Source organism: Recurvomyces mirabilis, assembly GCF_035927965.1.
Source record: "Recurvomyces mirabilis strain CCFEE 5264 chromosome Unknown scaffold_9, whole genome shotgun sequence".
Classification (NCBI taxonomy): Eukaryota; Fungi; Ascomycota; class Dothideomycetes; order Mycosphaerellales; family Teratosphaeriaceae; genus Recurvomyces; species Recurvomyces mirabilis.
The window spans coordinates 203,668-220,303 of record NW_027041943.1 but is presented as its reverse complement, the minus strand read 5'-3'; the positions used below and the strand labels follow the sequence as shown (position 1 = coordinate 220,303).

At 53.5% G+C, this 16,636-nt stretch overlaps 7 protein-coding genes across 7 annotated transcripts; 4 read left to right on the top strand and 3 right to left on the bottom strand.

The window, feature by feature from the left end:
• Window positions 1–47: 47 nt before the first annotated feature.
• Window positions 48–5,027, bottom strand: LTS14_004099 (uncharacterized protein; the record flags this gene model as incomplete). The annotated part of the gene is made up of 2 exons (XM_064836801.1): window positions 48–830; window positions 870–5,027. 2 exons carry the CDS (start codon window positions 5,025–5,027, stop codon window positions 48–50), a joined length of 4,941 nt encoding a protein of 1,646 aa, XP_064695434.1.
• Window positions 5,028–5,566: 539 nt separating this feature from the next.
• On the bottom strand, window positions 5,567–6,390 carry LTS14_004098 (uncharacterized protein; the record flags this gene model as incomplete). Its single annotated transcript, XM_064836800.1, has 2 exons — window positions 5,567–5,645; window positions 5,696–6,390. The coding sequence occupies 2 exons, from the start codon at window positions 6,388–6,390 to the stop codon at window positions 5,567–5,569; spliced, it is 774 nt and encodes a 257-aa protein (XP_064695433.1).
• A 203-nt stretch (window positions 6,391–6,593) lies between these two features.
• Window positions 6,594–7,251, top strand: LTS14_004097 (uncharacterized protein; the record flags this gene model as incomplete). The annotated part of the gene is made up of 2 exons (XM_064836799.1): window positions 6,594–6,881; window positions 6,940–7,251. 2 exons carry the CDS (start codon window positions 6,594–6,596, stop codon window positions 7,249–7,251), a joined length of 600 nt encoding a protein of 199 aa, XP_064695432.1.
• A 2,501-nt stretch (window positions 7,252–9,752) lies between these two features.
• LTS14_004096 (uncharacterized protein) lies at window positions 9,753–11,370 on the bottom strand (the record flags this gene model as incomplete). Its single annotated transcript, XM_064836798.1, has 2 exons — window positions 9,753–10,561; window positions 10,851–11,370. The coding sequence occupies 2 exons, from the start codon at window positions 11,368–11,370 to the stop codon at window positions 9,753–9,755; spliced, it is 1,329 nt and encodes a 442-aa protein (XP_064695431.1).
• A 569-nt stretch (window positions 11,371–11,939) lies between these two features.
• LTS14_004095 (uncharacterized protein) lies at window positions 11,940–12,608 on the top strand (the record flags this gene model as incomplete). The annotated part of the gene is made up of 1 exon (XM_064836797.1): window positions 11,940–12,608. One exon carries the CDS (start codon window positions 11,940–11,942, stop codon window positions 12,606–12,608), a length of 669 nt encoding a protein of 222 aa, XP_064695430.1.
• Window positions 12,609–12,803: 195 nt separating this feature from the next.
• Window positions 12,804–13,559, top strand: LTS14_004094 (uncharacterized protein; the record flags this gene model as incomplete). Its single annotated transcript, XM_064836796.1, has 2 exons — window positions 12,804–13,421; window positions 13,500–13,559. 2 exons carry the CDS (start codon window positions 12,804–12,806, stop codon window positions 13,557–13,559), a joined length of 678 nt encoding a protein of 225 aa, XP_064695429.1.
• A 706-nt stretch (window positions 13,560–14,265) lies between these two features.
• On the top strand, window positions 14,266–16,266 carry LTS14_004093 (uncharacterized protein; the record flags this gene model as incomplete). Its single annotated transcript, XM_064836795.1, has 1 exon — window positions 14,266–16,266. One exon carries the CDS (start codon window positions 14,266–14,268, stop codon window positions 16,264–16,266), a length of 2,001 nt encoding a protein of 666 aa, XP_064695428.1.
• Between the last annotated feature and the right edge of the window lie 370 nt (window positions 16,267–16,636).

Below are 16,636 nucleotides of genomic sequence, written 5' to 3'. Positions count from 1 at the left end.
TGACTTCAAACTCGCCCTCCTCGTCACTCGGCTTGCTTATGTTTACCTCAAATCGGCGAAGCAGGGTTGATGTTGAGAACGAACTCCAGCTTCCCACCCTCCAGCGTATACGTCCCACCCGGCTTATTACTGTCGCCCTTACCCAAGCTACAATCATCGACCAGCTTCTCAAACACCTCGAGACATAGTCCCGTATCGAGGTAGTACCAGTCTCCGATCGGCTGATAATTTGACAGGCCTACCCAGCTGGGACCGCTACTACTTGCTGTGGCATAAGTCTCCAAGGTGGCTTTCTGGCTTGCGATATACTTGTTGCCGTAGCGGTGGCAGAAGTCGGTAATCATGGGTGTGATCTCGTCTGACTGGGCGCCGAAGTTGGAGGTATAGCATTTCGTGGTTCCTGTAGGGGTTGTGCGGAGTTCGTTCTGCTGCAGCGAGTTGGCTTGTACAATATTTGTCTTGACAGCCGCGAGATCGCGACGGCGACGACCGACTGAACTCTGGCCCGTTGCATCGGAATTGCCCTCGATATGCAGGACAAGCTCGATGGAGCCGACACCTGTACCTTCAACACCGCCTTGGAAGGGATCGTCACCGATGCCACCATCCGAGCACTTCGCAATGAGGACGCCGAAGTTGAGAAGGCAGATGTCGTTGCCGATGCTCTGTTGCTCGCCTGTTCCTGCATGTATCTGCACCTCCAGGACGAGTCCGCCGACAGTATACCAATTGATGTAGACTTGGGATGGAGTCAAGGGTTGCTCGTCAATCATGGCGCAGAAGTGAGCAACAGCATCGTTGGCGTTCCGGACGGTGATGTTCTGGCCGCTCTAGGGGCAGTAGTAGCCAGTGGGTAGAGTGGGCCTGACGCTAGCTATGGCGCGGAGCTCGGTCTCTTGGAATTTATTGACTTGTATGATAGTGGTATCTGCTGGGAGCCCTGGGAGGCCAAGTGTCAAGTCGTCACGCTTGTCAGCGATAGTGTTGCCTTCGACATAAACTACGATTTCCAGCGAGTCGACTCCAAAGGACAAGGTACCGCCATATAGCGTATCCTTGTTGACCGCACATCTCGAGATGAGCTCGGCGAAATTGAGCGCGCAGGTGTCTGTGTCGATGCTGCCACTATATCCGACTGCTGTGCGGACCTGGATCTGCAGTGTGATCTGGTTCAACTGAGTGTAGTAGTTGAGGTAAACGTGGTTCCCTTCGAGTGTTTGCCCACCGACCAGATCACATGTGAGTGCTGCGGCTTGACTTGCATGCTCGATCGTGACAGTCTGGCCACTACTGGCACGATAGTAGTTCTCGGGCAGGATTCGCTCCACAATACTGCTCTCCACAGCACTAATCTTCGGCAAGCTGTGCTCCCGGAGACCACGCTTGCTTGTGATGGTGTTGCCTTCGATGTCCAGGATGAACTCGCCTGCGTCAGATCCAGACGAGTAGACCCCTCCATAGAAAGTGCCAAACAACAGATTTGTGCAGTGAGCCATCACAGTCGTGAAAGAATCGATGCAGTCCTGAGCAGTCGCTATTTCTTCGCCGGCGCTGGGAGGTGTCTTGATCCCAACGACAAGATTCACTCCAACACTGGATGGGAATGTGTTGTAGACAAACGTGTCCTGTGCCAGCACCTGACCGTATGCCCTGTTGCAGAAGTCCGTGAAATGCAAAGTAACTTCAGGCCCAGGGAGGCTGCGAGCGCCAGATTTGGTACAGTAGAAGTTCTCCGGAAGGCTACGTGCCATAAGACTGCCGTCTGAACGAACAGTCTCATCTGGCAGACGCTTCTCTGGAGGAGGCGGTGGAGGAGGAATGTCTTCAGTCCGAATAATGTTCGTCACGGAGTGTGGCGGGTAGTACACAGCACCGCCATTGATCGTGTGTGCAGTACTGTCATCACAGTTGTTGAGCACATCCGCGAATGCGAGACCGCAGATGTCCGCTGTGATGGTGTAAGAGGTATCATCGACTGCCAAGACTTGCAAGATGAGGTGACTGCTACCGAAGCCATACATGTTGGTCTGATTACAGCCGGCCTCCACGGTCAAGCCGCAGTTGTGCCAACAGAAGGAATTGATGGCGAGTTGCGCCTGGTCTTGAGGATATGATTGGCCCTTGTTCGTGCAGATGTAGAAAGGATCCTGATCAATCTTGTCCAGCCTGCCAGTGCTCTCAAGTTGCTGCTTTGACGGCAAGTTGTTGTCGTTGACGGTGATGACATACTCAAGCGAGTTTGCAGGCACCTTGAGTGATCCACCAGTGAAGCTACCTCCACCCGGAGCGTTCGCGTCAGCGCAGCTTGAAAGAATGGTGTCGAAGGCCATGGTGCATGCAGCAATGGAGGATATATTCGCCGGCTGAGAATTGGCCGACTTAATCTGAGGCACAATATGGCCGCCATCGATGTCCCACGGCATGTAGACGTTCTCGTCAGGATATACCGGGAAAGCCACGGCGACATTACAATAGGACTGGATTATGACCTTCACATCGCGTATGTCGACAGATGGACCTCCGGTAGCAGCACAAGCCGGCGTATCTGGCTGGGAGGCGACGGTGGCGAGTGCGCGCTTTGGTGGTACTACATTGGTGTCAAGTCCCATCACATACTCCGTCTCTCCCTCGCCCCAGGACCAAGTACCGCCGGGAGTGTTGCCTTGGCCGTTGATGCACTCCTGCAGAATACCTTGGAAGCTGGTCCGGCAGTAGGTCCGATCGACAACCATGTCAGATCCCATCGGCGCTAGGATCGACATGATGAACACATGATTGGAGGAGGGCAATGGTACGGCGTCCGTGATGTGATAACCAGCACTGATCGGGTAGCCGGCAAATTCGTCGCAGGCCTGCAAGATGGCGCTCTTCACATCATTGATTGAGGCGGAGTTTGAGCTGTCGAGGGCAGCACAGTTGGGTCCGTGAGGAAGCTGTTCCCGCTTCGAGAATGGTGCATCATATTTCGAATCGCGCTTCGTGGGTACATTATTATTGCCAATTTCCAAGATAAACTCCTTCGCATTCGGTCCCTCTGAGTAAGTCCTGCCAAAAAATTGGTTGTCGGGAGACTTACACATGCTGATTAGTGTCTTGAAGTTTGTCATGATCTCGCCGTAGTCAAAAAAGGAATCAGCGTCTGGAGAGGCCTTTAGCTTTATTGTGACTTCGACCTCGTTCACATATTCTCCCTGCGACCATTCACTGCCCACGGGCTCCCACTTTGGACGCTCAAGGAATAGCGAGACAGCCCGATTGATGAAGTCCTGAGCGAGCTGTATATCTAATGGGTAGCCATCATGTGCACACTGTACACCAGCAGGTAGGTTTCGCCGAGTGTCGACGGCGTTGACCTCAACCTCGCGCTTGTCGTACCCCTGATCGGCATTCGTAAGCAGCAGAAACTGCTTCTCGCCTGAGCCATACGAGTAGATTCCTCCGAGGGTCTGTTCGAGTGGCCCGACACATTGGTCAAGCAGGATACCAAAGATCTCGAGGCATTCTCCATAGTCAAACACATCGTGAGTCTTGGGTGATGCTTCCAAATCCACATCAATCTCGAATGGACCAGATGTGTCTCTATAGGACCAGTAGCTCCCAGGGTTGACGACTACCGCCTGAACTTGCATTTGCGAACAAGCATTGCTGACAATGTCTTGAGCGGTGCTTATGCTGAATGGCGGGCCGGTCTTAGCGCAATGGACACCGACAGGCAGACCTCGCTTCTCCAGCGTCGTACCACGGCTGGGCCTTACGAATACTGCGTCGACCTCACTGTCGCGCTTTGAGTTGAAGTTGTCATCAACAATGATGGAAAATTGAGGAACGTCGTCAGGACCCATTTTGATAGTCCCACCACTGACCATGTATGCAAATGGGCATTGCGCCATAAGCTGGTCGAATGCAGCCGTGCAGATAGTTTTGTCGACTTTGTAGGGCGCACCACGTGGAGCCCAGATTTTTGACAAGATCGTATGATGCAGCTTACCACTGACTTCGTAATCCGAGCCATAGCTGGATCCAGCATCGATGGTATAGCCGTCAAACTCGTCACAGGCTATGGCGTACGCAGTTATTGCTTCGCCAGGAAAGACCTGGTTGCCCTTGGTGACGCAATAGACTGGATCGGTGTCATCGCGCTTTGTGAACGGGTTGCTGACAATTTCAAGGCTGAAGCTGAGACCGCGATCGCCGACGGACCAGCTGCCACCATGTGTAGTACCCGAGGAGGCATCACTGCAGCTTGACACTAGCTTATCGTAGCTGGACGAGCAGAAGTCTGCGTTGAGAACACAGGGAACAAATTGACCGGTGTGAATCTCCATCTTGATCGTGATGCCAGAAACATCGAACGTCGAGTTGAAGCTAGATGCTGCCTCATTCTTGTGACCACTGGCGGAGTTGCAGAAAGAGCTGTACGCTTCGCGTGCCTGGTCGTCGGTGACAGTCATGCCGTCAGGATCAGCGCAGGTCGCAGCAGCAGGATCGTTGCGCGGCGCCTTGATCGTGCGACTTGGCAACGAGGCAGCGCCTTCGTGTGGCGTGGCGATGGTATGTGGAACACCGTCTAGGGACTCCGCGACTTCGATATTGCGACGCTCGACGGTGGGGCCAAGCTGCGTAGGCGGATTGACAGTCATGAAGAACGCGCCAGCAGGATGATCAGTAACGACAGAGCCACTCTGCGAGGAGGCGCATTGAATCTGGACGCTGGTCAAATAGTCCACGCAATGATAGGTCGTGATGTTGAAAGGGCCACCAGCTTCAGTGATGTCCGAGCCGATATAGATACTGTTGCCATTGTACTGGTATGTCTCGCCCGCGCTGTGAGGACCCATTTCGAAGAGGTTGTCCTTGAACAGCCGGCAGAATTCGTTGATGACGGCGGTGATGTCAGACTTCGGCGCAAGGTCACCGCCATGGAAGCAGGAGACGGCGCCGGCTGCTTGGGGGCTCGCGAGTGGAGCTGCAGTGGTAGCGAGAAGGCTGATGGCCATGATGGCCAGAAGTGTGCTGATGAAGCCCATCTTGCTCAGAGCAGCTTTGCTGCGAGCAAGGAGACGCTGGCCGGTCCTGCCCTGCAGCAGTGAGAGCGTGGCTACGAGCCCTTGTGTAGAGGGGTTTGTCAATGTGCTTGTGTGAGATGTTGATGAAAGGTCTTGTGTTGTACTGGGTCGGGGGGTGATGAGTGGGGGGGAGGTGTGTGCTGGAAGCAGCTTAAACTCGAGGATGGAAAGAATCTTATAACGATCCGAGAGCCCACGCGGACTGCTCACGCGCTAGTGGTGAAGGGATGGTGGGAGTAGTGAGGTGGGGCAGTGAACTATAAACCACAAATGGAAGGTACGATGGATCGTGTGAAATGATTCTGCTGCGGATTCACTTACTTGACTCACTTACTGAGTTACCTTATTCCCTATTGTAGACTCATTCTATCTTCTACTTCACTGTTTGCAGCGTCGGCTGATTCATGGTTGGAGGCTATTGCTAGGTTCAGTCTGGGTGGCAAGAACGAAATATCAAGGTACTCACGTCTCGCCAACAGCCCGCCGGCATCTCCCGACTGTCAGAACTCGATCGGGGCCTGATCCATCCCGATCGAAACCTCGCCATCGCATTCTCGAGTTTGAAGCAAGCCGAGATATCTGGGCACGTGGCGCGCAAAGTGGGAGATGCAAATTATGGTCATGCTCACAAATCAGGGCTGAAGTGTGCTTTCACCTTCTTATTCGCTCGATCCGGCGCCCTGTTCTCGAATTGACTGCCATGGATTTCGAACACCAGCGGCCTAGGCTGTACCGCACCTTCCGCAGCATCCTCAAACGGTATCTCAAACCTGAAGATCGAGTGCTCCTTCGGCAGGATCTTCAATTCGTCCTGCTGCGTCACGACCTCGAACGTAAACTTCGTGTCCTTGACCACGATACCTCTCCTACCAACCCTGCTGTCACATCTGCTTCGCACGACCTCGACCAGTGCGCCATGATAGTCTGCGCTGACCAGTAACGGCCCAGCTGAGTTCGCATCCACGAAAGCTCGTGTGCTTTCCTTCAAGCCGAGTATGTCGCGCATGTACTCGCACCACATACGATGCAGAGGCTCGTAGATCGCATACTTTCGCTGCTTCTTGGGGATCTCGTAGACGCACAATGCACGCTTCTGCTTCGCCGACAGAGGCTTCGGCTTATTTGACTTGCGAGCTTTCTCCGCCTTCTGTAGCCTCTCGTACTGACGCTTCGACCGCGCGTTTGCAGTGGGATCTGGTGACGTTGGCCTGAGGAGCAGTGGTCGTTGCTTTACTTTCTCCTTGAATATCGTGTTTGCAGTGCCGGGAGAGTGAGCGCGCTTGAGTAGCGACTCGGCGATGTGTTCTTTAAGCTGCGTAGCCATGGCTGTCCGTACTGTCACATGCTTGGTGCTTAATGTTGAAAAGAGAAGGTTCACTTGAGGTGGAAATGCATGTGAAGCTTGACGCAATGTGGTCCGAGCGTTAACTTCAACTTGAGTCGTGAAAACTTATGGACCAGTCGTGCCTTGTCTTCCATGCGAGTAGGCATATGCCCTCTAAAGAACACACATGATAGCAGGTCAACATGGCGACGACCGTAATCACCACAAAGAACGCTTCGACCAGCCAACTAGCAACCACTGTTCCTCCAAACCAGTCGCTATACATCCAGAACCTACCCGAAAAGCTGCAAAAGGACGACTTGAGACGTGAGCTGTATATGCTGTTTTCGACCTATGGCCCAGTATTCGACGTTGTGGCGTTGAAAACAAAGAGCATGAGAGGTCAGGCGCATGTGCTATTCCGAGATGTGCAGAGTGCGACACAAGCCATTAGGGCATGTCAAGGCTTCGAGTTCAGTGGCAGAGAGATGGTAAGCTATGGGACATGATATATAATGCTACGAGTCGAGCTGATACAAGTTGCACCAGAGGATATCATACTCCAAAAATCGATCACACACCTTAGCAAAGATGACAGGGAAATTCAATCAACCAACAGCAGCAGCCGAGAAGCCAAATGCTGCATCTGCAGCGCCTGGAGCGCCTGCCACTTTTGCCGCAATTCCTGGCGCAGCGCCTGCACAAGCTACATCTGGTACACCGGCTGCTCAGATCACGAACGGTGACAGGGCACCACCGCAAGGCATTAAGAGGCCGCGAGACGATGACGAGGATGAGGTGGAGGAGGCTGAGATGGAGGTCGATGATGATGATGAAATGGAGATGAGTGACGACGATTGATTGAATCATATCTACTCGGATTCCGGGCTCATTGCAGCTATCTTGAACTTAGCGAGGCGTCACGGGTCAAAGACACGGCAGGTCCTGAACAGAAAGCACACTTCCGATCATTAATCATTACCCAATGGTTTGACAAAAGTAGTAAGTATACATTACCAGAGAAGACGCCCTCTCATATCCTGACCCTTTTAAAGCTTCTACTCGCCACATTTATCCCTCGCTACCAGCATGCGATGACATCGCTGTTGCAAGCTCGACCGGGAGACTCAGTCCAACACTCGGACCAACTAGACCCAGCCAGAGAGTGACATATTCGAGCGGCAACAGTTGTCGTCCACCAGCGACAGCCGCCATAGCTTCCTGAGTCCTGCAAGGATGTATGAAGTATGCAGGCAGGCCAGTCACCGGATGTTCTGTCATGCTCAAAGATCCCATCAGACCGAGACTACGCAGTTGCTCTCGCTGAATGGTAGGGACGAGCGCGGTGTATAATTCCTCCAGCGACATTCGAGGCTGGTTGAGCGGTTGCTTGATCGTCAAATGTAGTACGGGTACCATATACGTTAGCGAATAGACGATGTCGTACACAACTGTGCACCGACTGTCCAGTGGCGCGTGATTCATCAAGGCCTCATCGTCCCGATCGGCAGTTTCGTCCTCGTGAACACTGAGGGGGCCTTGCTTGGTGTCATGAGTTCTTGGCTCGAGATCTCTCCGAATACGAAGCATGTACGACTTCGAGCCCAGGACGTCCTACTCGAGTCTTCTTAGCAGATCGGCGAGAGACATCCTGCTATTCGACGTACGCATGTCTGAATGATCACATCATCCCACTTTGTTTTGCTTTGAAGACGAGATAGATGTTGGTATAAGTTTTCAATTGCCAGATTGTGGAGGTCTGCTGCGATCGATAGCTGCCGTGGTATCATCACATATGACTATTCCTAGCCCCCCGAAAATTACCGGCGTAGTAGGTTATAATGAGCATACCTGATCTTAGTCTGCGCGTTGAAGCGTAGAGCGCTGCGGTACGAGCGGTGCGAAGCAAGGCAGAAGCGGGATGCTCCCGCCCCGTCTGCTTCGTTACGGTTCGTCCTTAGACTCGCCTAAAGACATTGACATGTAGAGACTGATAGAAGGACTGTCTAGCATTTCATGTAGCGTACAATATACACGCCCTTCGATGCTTCGTGGTGGACTGCTCGGTCTGCCACTACTGAGGGTAATTAGACTACAGCCACTGAGTGAATTTCCGTGGACACGATCACCATGTCATGGTGTTTCGCTCAATCGACCACCTGGTTCTACGCGTCTGGACAGCACACGGGCTCACGGGCGTCACTACAGTCAGCGGATCTTTCCTGCGCGCAAGTCGGCCGCAGAAGTCATCACTAGGCTTGAGACTAGCCTGTCCGTCCCAACGACTGCTCTTCGCGAAGTGTTGATCCAATTGCACTCTATAAGAAACGAGATCGGGAAGCTGTCCGATCTCGAACGGCTCAGCTGGATGCGAAAGCATCAACCAGGTGGCAAAGTTCTCAAATGGCTGTAGGATAATGAGCTGCACACAACAGTTGGATTCGTAGAATATCTCGATTTTCACCAGGAGCTGTGCTTCTTCGTCGTAGCAGAGTCGCTTGACGACATTCTTCACGAGTAACTTCTGGTTGCTCTAGGTTCGACTACCAGACAACAGCTCGGCGACAAACGCAACAGCCTCTGGCGACAAACTCTGGCTAGATCCATGGTGAAAGCCGATCTTGATCTTGCCAACCAAACACGATGCCCTGATGCAGCAATCAAGCGTGTGCTTGGCCCTTCGTCTCGTATTGGGAAGCAGCTCACTGCGCTCGATAGGAAAGGGAACGGCCGCGGGTTCATGTCACTCTTGCCTTGCATGCAGGTCATCGTGGGCCACATCATGATCGACGACGGGCATGATCAACCTAAGTGTGTTGCGAGTCATGACAGTTTTATTCGTCTGTGCAAGACCTATGTCCACAAGTCGGAGAGCTTAGAGCTCGGCGTTGAGGCGTTGAATCTCTGGCATCCCGCGCAAGCAGATCCGCAGCCTCTATACGGTCACTTGCGTGTGCTGACGAAGGATGGTCGAGAGCCATTATTGAACGTATTGGCGAAAAGTATGTCTGCCAGCAGATTCTGTCGATTCTTGCTCGAGCGCGCCATATATTTACTGCGGAAACACGGTCGAGAAAACGATGCCAAGTGGATGCAGAGTGTTTACGACGGACTCGATCAACGACTGGCAGAAATGTATAGTCGACAGTTGCATGAGCAGTGCATAGTCGGAAGATCTTACCGGACCTATCGTGATGGCAAGTTGGATCGTGACGCTAGCCAGGTAGGAAGGAAAGTACGGTTTGTCGGGATCAACAAGGTTGACCAGCAATGAGTAAAAATTCGACGCATTACGCTGCTACAGCTTGAATGCTCCCCGGTCGGGAGTAGATTTTACAAAGCATGCTCAACCGTGGATGCGATCAGTTCCATAGTCCACGGATACCCTCCCGCGCATCACCAAGTACTGGGTCCAGCTGAGGCTTCTCGACATCCCACACACTCTGCATCTGATCCGCATGCTCGCCGCCCGAGCAAGAGTCCCAGGCGCTGCCCTTTGGATAAGCGCCAAGCATGGTGAAACCGGACAGTTCAATCTCCGACAGTGCTTTTTTTGGATCGTCCGCAGCGATATGATGGCCATCCCCAGGCGTCATCAGCTTAAACTCAGCTGGAGGATTAGTACGATATGTCTTGTGCGAGACACCAGCAGGAAGCAGGAAAACATCTCCAGCTTTTGCTTCTATCTCGACACCGCCATCTTCGTGCGCCGCGCCGTTTGTGCTAGCTTCGAGGTCATCGCTAGTGTCTGCTACGCCAAAACGAATGGTAGCGTGTCCAGTGAGCACAGCCATGCATTCGTGTGCATGGCTGTGATAATGTGAGACTTGCGTCGGTCCGTAGCGGTAGATCCACTGTGGTTCCCAACCATTGCCAGTGAAAAGTTCGTAGACTTCGCCAGCGTTGCAGTCTGCTATGTCTGCTAGGAGACCTGGGTAGTGTAGTAGCGGGTATGGTGAGTTTGGGATGAGCTTTGTTGGGTTGAGTTTGTAAGTCTGGACTTGTGGCATGACGGTGTCCGACCTGAATGTCTGGTCGCGAATACTGACACGTCCGCGCCTGATGCAGGGTATGGCGACAGGATCCTCTTTGACTTCGAGATTCCCGCTGGGGTTGAGAAGGAGTTGGGAGAGTGATGCATACCTCGGAAACGGTCTCCTTCGATACCCCGCTCAAAGGAGCTGAAGTTGGACGCAAAATCAATGCAGGAACAGTCCACCACCAGACATGATATGTAGGAGGCATCGATCACTTTGATCATACTCGAGCAACATGGTTGGGACGTACTTCATTGGGAAGTGACGGCAGCTCACATATTTGGCAATACCTATAATATGGACCCGAACCACTCAGACTCCTCTGCCGTACACTAGAAGCACCACAAGCGCCATGCATCAATTGTCATCGTAGAGATCGTGGGTCGACTAAGATAGTGGGCTCAAATCCGCCACCCGTCTCACTGGCCCACGTGAGTATAGCCATCTTCGCCTTGCCATCGATGCAACAAAGATAGACACGTCTCTCGTCTTCCACATTCCTTCCTTTGACCAGTGCCGGCTCATGCTCGAGGCCGGCGGCCCTCTGAACATCACTACGTGTGGCCAGAGGCCCGCTCAGCTCAACAAGGTATGTCATCCTATCATCTGCTGGACCTCCAGCGACAGACATGAGATCTGGCAGGAGAGCTCTCTTCTTCTGTAGCTCAAGCTCGTACTCGTAAGACTCTCGATCATGGCCATGGCTTTCCGCCTCGTTGCGGACTGTTTCCCAATGGTCGTCGGACATCCGCATACGAGTAAGATCCTGGCGGTGTTCCATGATCCGCTCAACAGCATCGTCTGGCTCTAGCTTGAACAGCTTCTGCCAGCGAGCCATTGTCTTTCCGATGCCTTCTGCAGTCTGGCCTTCGTCGTTCGTCATCGACATGCCAGCGTTACCAGCCATGGCCTCCAGCTCGCTTTGCAGCGCGTAGTCGTCCATGCTTTCGTTCGCTTCAGTTCGTGAGCAGGCGAATGGATGCTTGATAGTACTTAGAACACGAGGCTACAGCCATGTCCTGTCTGGAAAAAGACCTATTTGGACGCAGATTCGGTGTGTCGAATTATGCCATTCCTGGTCTACTCTATGAGTCCAACGAACGAGTCATACTTAGCCCACAGATGTTGAGGCACCGCGGTGGACGTGCTGTCGACCTTCCAGACCGCTAGTTCGCGTCTCTGGATCGCTACACACTGAATGCACTGTAAGTACAGTGTACATGCTCTGACAGTGGCAACAACCTCATCGTCCTTCCGCCCAAATCTTGCGTTGCGGAATGCTTCCGACACATTTTTCCCGATTGGGAAGGTACTTCCTCGCATGATCCGATCTTTTGGACACCGCGCCATTGCTAAAACTATTACAGGCGCGCTAGATATACACGATGGCTCGGGCCTGCTCTTGTCGGGCATCCTGGTTGCGGAAAGATCGAGCAACACGCCTATCGTAGCCCTCCAGCATTCTCTATCAACAGACACAATCGCTTGTTCCACTCCAGTCGGAAGATCACAATGCCTCTCGAGTTGCTTCCAATGACCGAGGCCGACGTGCCGGATTACACAGACATCATGTGGGAGTCTTTCGGCCCTGGTGTCATGGGTCTGATGTATCCCGATGGCTACTCGAAAGAAGCAAGAGAGCATTCGACCCAGGGTTCCTTGAAAGCATGGCGGAAGCGTCCCGACAGGATCAAGAAGATGAAGGTGGTCGATACGGACCTACCAGATTCTGCAGCACATCACAATATCGTCGGCGTGGCGGAATGGCTGTTCTATCCGAAGGAGCGGACTCAGGAGCAGATGGATCAAGAGTCTGCAGAAGCCCGGGAAGGCGGTATGCCACCAGGCGCCAATGCTGGAATGATGAAGGATTTCTTCGGGGCAATTGGCCATGTCAAGAAAGTGCACCACGGGACGAAGGCGCATGTGCGCTTGCACATCCTCGCCACGCTACCAGACCATCATCGGCGGGGTGTTGGTGCCATGCACATGAAGTGGGGATTCGAGGAGGCGGACAAGCTGGGCCTTGAGGTGTGGCTGGAGGGCTCACCCATGGGGACGCCATTATATACGCGATCTGGCTTTGAGACTGTGGCGATGATGGATTTCGACGCAAGGAAATGGGGTAGTAAGGTGGATATTCCTCACGCCATCATGGTGAGACCTGCCAGGAAGCTATAGATATCGTGGTAAGCCTTGCTTGTGGAACCTCTCAAAGCTCTCATGATCTATGGATCATTGTGTCGCTCCTTCCTTTTTAAAAGCTTGCCGCACTGAGCTGAACTTAGCTCTCCTGCTTGCCCCACTCGTCCTACTCAAACCAGACATCATCTGCACTGCAGTGATCGACACCCACGAACTCAAAACTTCGAGGAGATGGAACTCGAAGCCTTGATCGCAGCGGCACTTAATCAATCGCATGATGGTGAGGAGGCGGTTTCTATGCTCGTTCAACTTGCCGAGCAGTCCTATCAAAAGCATGGCACATATGCGCTTTCGGATATTTGGATCCAACGGCTGCTTCCCAATCATCAGATGCTTACTCCACCCGGTACATTGTTGCCCTTGTCGCCCGAGAACCAAATCAGTGGAGCACGCACGGCGACGACCGGTCCTCTGTACACGCATCAGTCTCGGTTTCTACAAAGCAACGACATCACTCCATTCGAGCAAGCTAGGAAAGGTCTGACCGCAGATTCAGTCGGCGACAATGGAGGCCCGCCAGCCATCGACTTCGATCGGCTAAAGTCACTGTTTGATTTCTCAACGATCGAGCCACATTTCACATCTACTAAATCTGATCGACCGCAGAAACAACAAGATCGCCTGCAGAAACCGCCGACAGAGCCTTTCGGCAGAAGCATGCTTCGTAGTGCATCTCTGGGCAACCCAAGGACTCATCTAGACCTGCTTGAGCGCGATGGGCTGGTGCTGCAGCGTCCGCTGCAGCTCCAAGCAGGCCGTGACGCAGCTATAGATGCCATCTTTGAAGCCGTAAGGAGACGGGTATTGCTGCTGGTGGGGCTTATTCCGATTCAGCCACTGGCAACCAACTTACTGACATTCGTACAGGCACCTCACAGCTTGCTGCTCAAGTGGCCTCTGCAAGATCAGGACATCATAGAACTCTAATCGATTGACCCGGCCATCAATATCCATGTCAAGCTCAGCGCAAATGTCACATCGAGAGCTTTGTACGCAACTACGAAATTTATGCTCGTCGCACGTGGAGAACAAGGACCTATCACAGACTTTCGCAATACCCTAAAGGAGTTCTGGGGCAGTCATCTACAAGAGCGGCGTATCGAAGAATCTATCGAGCGCGCATTGGTGAAGCTGGCTCGTTTTGTCCCGGAGGTTTGGCAAGAGGTGCGGCTGGGCCAAGGCAATTCGAAATGCAGCGCGGGCCAAGCACATGTTGAAGGTATCGCAGGCCGGACGCTGTCTAGGACGAGGCCTTGGGGGCGACCAGAATCCGAGAACCCGCCTCAAGCCCAAGCGATGGCTGATATCGTCGTTGCACAACAGCGCTGAGGCAGTCTGCTGGTGAATCAATTTCTGGAACGGCTTGAGTCAAGTAGATTTGAACACGGTATGTGCTGTGCAGTGCTCTTTCCATTCGTGCTTTGGTGCCTCCATTCGTACCTTCCTTCATAGATACGCTATGAAGAGGGAAGGTGGGCAGCATGTTGTCAACAACAGCCTGTGTGAAGTGGCACCTTCCAAATCTTCATGAAAGTTTCTCCATTGCTTGTTGTTATCCGCTGCACGCCTCAAATACACCACACTGAAGGCCTCCACCAAATCCCGTCCTCACTGCAACCCTCGGGACTTCGCGATGGGGCACCAGCCAACGCCTGTCCTCGACATGCAAGAGGACATGAAGCAGGTCCCTAGCGGCGCCCAACCTGTGCTCACTACACTCGTCAAGAAGGTGAACAGTCCGGAAGAAGTCGAAAATCTGTTACAGCGCTTCGCTCGACAGCCGTATGATCGATACGGTGCAGCTGTGTGCCAGATTGCTGCGGTCCGCGATCTGCTCGCGGATGGCATGCTGGCCAGTATCGATCCTAACCTGGCCGTGCGGCAGCCAAGTGAGGAAGGCGAAATTAGGGAGTCAACGAATGGAGATGTCGTTGTGATGACAGAGTGCTTCACTGACGATCACGTTTCGACTGCTGCCTCATATCAAGGTGGCGACGTGGAACGCAGCGCGCAGCACGATCACGAACTCGTGCAGCCAGCCTCAGAGCCGTCGATCTCGCTTCACCTGCAATCACAATCGCCGCTGAGTGTCGGAGCTGATATCCAATCCGACAGTGCTGGCGCAGTCAATGCTCATCATGGGCTGCCTGCGGCGCATGATACCTCTCAACACCGCGAGGTGCCTCAATTCGGCCAGGTCTCGCGTCTGACCTCGAAGTATTTCGAGATACTTGGGGACAGTCTTGGAGATCGGCGCGACTGGTCTCATTTTCAGCTCATCCCAACCCTGTACACCACTACTGCCAGCTCTTCTGCCGGGTGCGTGTCTGCCAACTTACGATTTGGAGGGCAAGGGCAGTCGCTCTCTACCCCACACAGCCAGGGGCAGACCGAGCGTGCAGCTCTCTCTAGCCCGGTTGATGATCTGACAACACCAGCACAAACCGCAATTGCTACACAAGTTGATGCCATTGAAACACCACCAACTTTCGCTCAAATCAATCCAGCGAGAGCCAACCTGATGCAGTCTCAATCTACGGAAGAGTTTGTACCATGGTTCAGGGAGGAAGAGCATCAGCCTTTCCAGCCGACAGGCGCCAATTTCGTGCCACTGAACAGCGCACTAGAGACCGGACAGATGGAACACAGACACGGGATGGGTACGAGCGGTCGGCCCACCACCTTCGGCTCGCAGCCAAGTAGCATCGATCAGAGTCAAGCCGCCAAAGGCAGTAAGCATGAGCCGCCACATGCGCGGAGACGAAAGCGCAAGCGTGCGCCAAGTCGCGAAGAGACGCCTACTGACACCAACTTCGAGCCAAAAGAAGACAAGACCGTGGTCTTGAACCTGCTAGATCCAACTGGGCCTTACGAAAACCCAGCCCATCAGAAGCGCATCGTAAAAGGTCTTGCGGCGAAGCTGGCTGAACGTATTAATTCGTACCTGATGTTGGGCGGCGTGCCGGGTGTCACCCTCCCGCGGCTGAACTTACAAGGTCGTATGCCTGACGGCGCTCGCATAGACTTCGATTGTCGCGCGAGAGTCGAGAACGCAAACGATGTCAGGGAACTCCTGACATCGATTCTCCTTCGGTCTGGCACAGCGAAGCAGAAGCGTGTCGAGTGCGACAAGATCCTCCGCCATGTAGCTCGATGGAATCCTGCCTTGTTCCCTGAATTCTCATCGAGCTTGAGTAATAATAAAGTGTGCCTACGAGCAGCCTCGCCCGACACGTACAAGTCGTTTCTTGACGTACTGACAACGACCGAAGACCTGCGACTAAACCGGCCTTTGCGTGCCATCAATGGCTACAGCATCGCCTCACGGATCTTCGACGCCGCCAGGCAGCATGTTCGCAGACATGCTCCTGGCTCGAGCCTACTTCAGGACCCAGCTGCCAAGACTCTCTTCGCTGGGGCAGGCTACAACGCAGCTGCTCTTGGTCCAGTGCCTGCGAAGTTCTCCTTGGTCAGAGGTGGCATTGGAACGCCAAGGAGGAGCTTTTTGGACGCGCTCGAGACTAGCTTCATGCTCCAGACGACCAGATCCGAGGAGTTTGAAGCTGAGCTTGAGCGTCTCCTGTACTGTCTTGCTGAGCAGGACAAGACTGCTTGGCCGGAGCTCTTTGCCTGAGTGAGTGTTTCGGCGAGGACCTCGCTCGGGCATTGGCGAGTCCAACCTGTGTGACATGGGCTGTGGCGCGCGGCCTGCTTGGAGACTGTGCGAGAGGAGATCTGGCGGAGCATCCTATACCCGCGTGTTTCTGCTTCACCAGATACGACTGGGCATGGGTCATGGCGTATCCGTCTGAAGCTGGGCAGCATCAAGTGAGAATCATAGTAGATAGCGCATAGGCTAGCAATGCATTCGCAAGGGTATCATGCTCCAGTGAGCAGTGAACGGAGATGCGCTGATGGAGGTCGAGGAGTTGTTGAGCCGGCTAATGTGAAGGCTCTGTTCGAATAGCTCTTGCCAGTAGCGTACATAGCATCTGGAACAATCA